This window comes from Triticum aestivum, chromosome 4D (assembly GCF_018294505.1).
Source record: "Triticum aestivum cultivar Chinese Spring chromosome 4D, IWGSC CS RefSeq v2.1, whole genome shotgun sequence".
Lineage (NCBI taxonomy): Eukaryota > Viridiplantae > Streptophyta > Magnoliopsida > Poales > Poaceae > Triticum > Triticum aestivum.
In genome coordinates, this window is record NC_057805.1 from 4,166,302 (window position 1) to 4,170,351 (window position 4,050).

Consider the following 4,050-nt stretch of genomic DNA (forward strand, 5'->3'; position numbering starts at 1 on the left):
TGAACGTAGACATAAAACAACCAACAATATTGGTTTTACTGAAGAGGAAATTAATTGCACCAATACACACTGAGAGCAACTTTACCAAAATAACATCTATATAAATTCTAAACAAAATTGCTATTCCTACGCACAAATTCTTCAAAAAGTCATGTATCATGAGGGAAGCACCAATGACCTTGGGCCCTTGATAGAAAACGTGGAAATAACCAACAGTTAATTGAACTAGAGCATACATACCCCCCTCCCCCTTTTCTCTTATTTCCCCTCTAATAAGCACGTACTGACCGATGGTGGCAGCAAATTAGAAGAAGTTGGTGATCGATGGCACTAGTTCCGGCTATGGTGTGTAAAGGGACGACCGTTAAGAAGAGTGCAGTGCTAGGAGGCGGAGATGGATGAGCGAAAACTAAGCCTGCCGATGATACATCCGCAACGTGTCTGTTAGTTTTGAAGTTTACGTGTCGATTTCTTATCATCTTATGCAGTATTTTTTATGGATAACCTACTATGGTTGCAAAATGCACAAATTCTCATTTTCTCCGTGGTGTGTACAAATTACATGTAAATTGAATGAATTACTAGGAAAACTAAAGGTCTAGTGAAATTCGGAGAGTAAATTGCAGAAAACCACCAGTTTGAGCGCTAGGTCATCAGAAAACACTAGGTTACAGTCTTTTGACAAAATCACCACCTCTCTCGTGAACATTTTGTAAAAACCACTAATCGGTTGATTAGTCTCGTTTCAGCACGTTTATGCCAGGTGGGCCCCCTTTTTTGCTTACGTGGCATCTCTGTCTGGGTTTAAAGCATAAAAGCTCTTAACTTTCTTCCCCTCGTCCCCCCTTCCCCTCCCCTCTCGCAGGCAGGCGCCGCTCCCTTCGCGGGAAGCCGTCGTCGTTCCCTCCGCAGGCAACCGCCGCCGTTGCCGCTCCCTAGACCGTGGGCAACTTTGTGGACAGGTTTGAACTACAACAACTTATTATGAAACAGAGAGAGTAGTATATATACATCCATATGTATGTGTGTATTTTTCTTCAGAATTTTTTACAACCTTTTTTTAAAATTAAGGGCTCCATGAGGCTCGGGCCCCATTAGCAATTTCTGTTCTTATAGCCATTTATTACACATGCACTCTCATAGCCAGCAGTTAATGCTTGAAAACATCAGGAACATCCACCGGATATCTGTGGATGGACGTTGCCCACGGTCCATGCGCGTTGCGTGCAGGCTCGATGCACTCCCATGCCGCACTATTGCACTTGAATCCGGATCCGAAGCCGATCATCCACACGCGGTCGCCCTTGCGCATGCGGCCCTTGGCCTCGATGTAGGCCAGCTCGTACCACAGCGAGCTACTCGACGTGTTTCCGAACCGGTGCAGCGTCATCCGTGATGCCTCCACCTGCTCGTCGGAAAGGCTAAGGCTCTTCTGCAGCTCGTCGATGACCGCGCGGCCACCGGCGTGGATGCAGAAGTGCTCAAAGGCAGTGCGGAAGTCCGGGATGTACGGCTTCACTCTCTTGCCGATCACCTTCCGTGCGATGAAGGAGAAGGCGAACATGAGCTGCTCCCTGGCCGGCAGGACGAGTGGGCCCATTGCAGTGATGTTGGCCTTGAGCGAGTTGCCGGCGATGTTCATCAGGTCCTTGTTGAGGTTGATCCCCCGGTGGCCCTCTCGGTCCTCCTCCTGGAACACACACTGGTACGAACTATCCTCGGCGCCGGTGAGGGTGCGCACGACATGCCTTAGGCGGAACCGGGCCTTTGCCGATGATGTCGACAGCAGCGCTGCCGCCCCGCCTATGCGGAAGAGGCAGTTGGGCAGGAGCATCGCGCGTTCGGTCCCGAGGTAGTAGTTTGGTGTGATGGTCTCCATGGAGATGACGAGCGCGTGCGCGCCCTGGCGAGCAACCTGAAGGAGGTTCCTCGCGAGCCCCACGGAGATCATCCCTGCGCTGCATCCCATGCCGGCGAGGTGCATGCCACGGATGTCGCTCCGCAGCTTGTACTTGTTTATGATCATGTCGACCAACGAGGGCGTGGGACAGAACAAGCTGCAGTTGACGATGAGTATGTCGACGGTGTCCAGGGCGATGCCGGTCTTGGTTAGCAGGTCGTCGATGGCCGAGAAGGCCACAAGCTCGAACTCAGAGCGGGCGGCGTCTACGCTGCAATATTTGTGTGTCCCAACGTAGTGGTGCGCCGGGGGCAGACCGGTCTCCTCCCCGATCCCCGAGCGCTCCATCAGCCGCGTCATGAACCAGATGCTGCGCTCGTTGAGCTGGGGATGTTGTTTGGCGTGCTCGAGAAAAGTGGCGAAGGGGACGCGGCAGTTAAACGGGGTGCAGAAGCCGGCGTAGTCGACGAGGTACACCGCGCGCGGACGCAGCATGAGGTAGACGATGGCCGCTGCGGCCGGGAAGAAACATGCCAAAAACAGGTGCACTGGGTTGAGCACAGAGAATCGGCTGGCCAGCTCCTCCGCCCCCAAGTGCACCATCGCGATAAGGCCCGCAGCGGCGACGGGCACGGTGACCATAGGGATGGAATTGTCCACGGCGCGCTGGTACTGATGATGGTGGGAGTTTGTGAGGGGCTGGGAATTTAAAGCCAAACTTCGGCCATATCATCATCATCTATCAGCCGCGCATTTACTACAGTTCATACATGTCTGGTAGGCAGCCGGGCAGCTATAAATTTCTTGGCGTATATCAGTTAGAGCATCTCCAACAGCCGCGTAACGCGCGGCGCGCTAAATGTCAGGATATAGCGTCGGGTGAGCCAGGTTTTGCTGAATTCATCCCCAACGTCACGGAGCCGTCAAACCCGAACGTCGCACCTTGTTGCTGATTTCCACGTCTCGAGCTCTTGGCGCCGTGGTGATGTCGACGGAAGGCCTGGCAAGGTGGATGCGTCAATACTTGCTCTGAAGATGGATCGGTGTAGAAGATGGTGGCGACGGCCTCTGCAGCATGCGCATGCGATGCCCGACAATTCGGTTTGGTTGGGGCCTCCGACTTTAGATGTTGTGCTTTGGTGTGAGCTCTGGGTATGCGCCCTCGACAATCTACATCCCTTCATCAAGTGGATAGGAGTAGCGACAGATGTCGTCGAAATGATGGCTTTAGACATATTGATGTATTACTTTATAAGATATTGATGAATAATTAAAATAACTGCATGCCTCGCCCTGATGCAGGGACCAGGGTCATCCTCCTTTTTGAAAAAACGTGTCAGAGGTCTCGGCGAAAGGCGAGTTAAATCGATGTGGCTGTCGGCAAACTCTAGAGTTCCCTCGTTTGCCGACGGCAAAAGGTCTGTCTGCCGTGAGCTTATGAAACAGATCTCGGCAAAGACCGTGGAACTCGGCAGCGAGCGATTTTCCATCGATAAACAGTGCATAATTTAACGTCTGGAGGGCAGCTAATCCCTACGTCCATCCATCTCAAAATGGATGATTTATTTGGGGGTTGGGGAGCGGGGCTCGGGACTCAGGACGTAGCTAGCTACCTAATAGTACTTACTCCCTTCGTCCTTAAATAAATTTAAGTTTAGCATTTAAAATTTGTCCATAAAAAATATACTTCTATCTTCTCAATGCATTTTAAAGTAGAAAATATGTCTCTCCTTCATCACTCGGGAACCAAGATCAATAACAGTCAACACATGGAGTGGAGTAGAGGCTGCCTTAGCGGTGAGGTCGCCGGAGGGCAACGACGCTGACGAGACGATGAACGAGGCGCGCAACAACGAGACCTTGCCACCGCCCTCGCCGGTCCATGCCGACATCACCTTGGAGCAGGTGCGGCTGCACTTCGATGCCGTAATGGCGGAAGAGCAGTAGGCGCCGCCGGTGTCGGTGTTCCGACAAGCGCAGGAGGACTAAAGCTACAACCTCTGGCTCCTCGACGAGCACCTGCTCGCCGAGGGAAAAATTGCTGGCGAGCAGGCAAACGATGATGTCGTCACGGTCATTGTCGCGGAGGATTCGGGCTTCCTAGATGAGCAGCGGGCAATGTACCAGTCCAAGCACAGTGCATGCGAGAT

The 4,050-nt window shown here is 52.4% G+C and overlaps 1 protein-coding gene across 1 annotated transcript; it reads right to left on the minus strand.

Annotated features, from left to right (window-relative positions):
- Positions 1-999: 999 nt before the first annotated feature.
- Positions 1,000-2,566, minus strand: LOC123099318 (3-ketoacyl-CoA synthase 6). The gene has a single exon (XM_044521495.1). The coding sequence runs from the start codon at positions 2,540-2,542 to the stop codon at positions 1,151-1,153; it is 1,392 nt and encodes a 463-aa protein (XP_044377430.1). The 5' UTR covers positions 2,543-2,566; the 3' UTR covers positions 1,000-1,150.
- Positions 2,567-4,050: the final 1,484 nt, after the last annotated feature.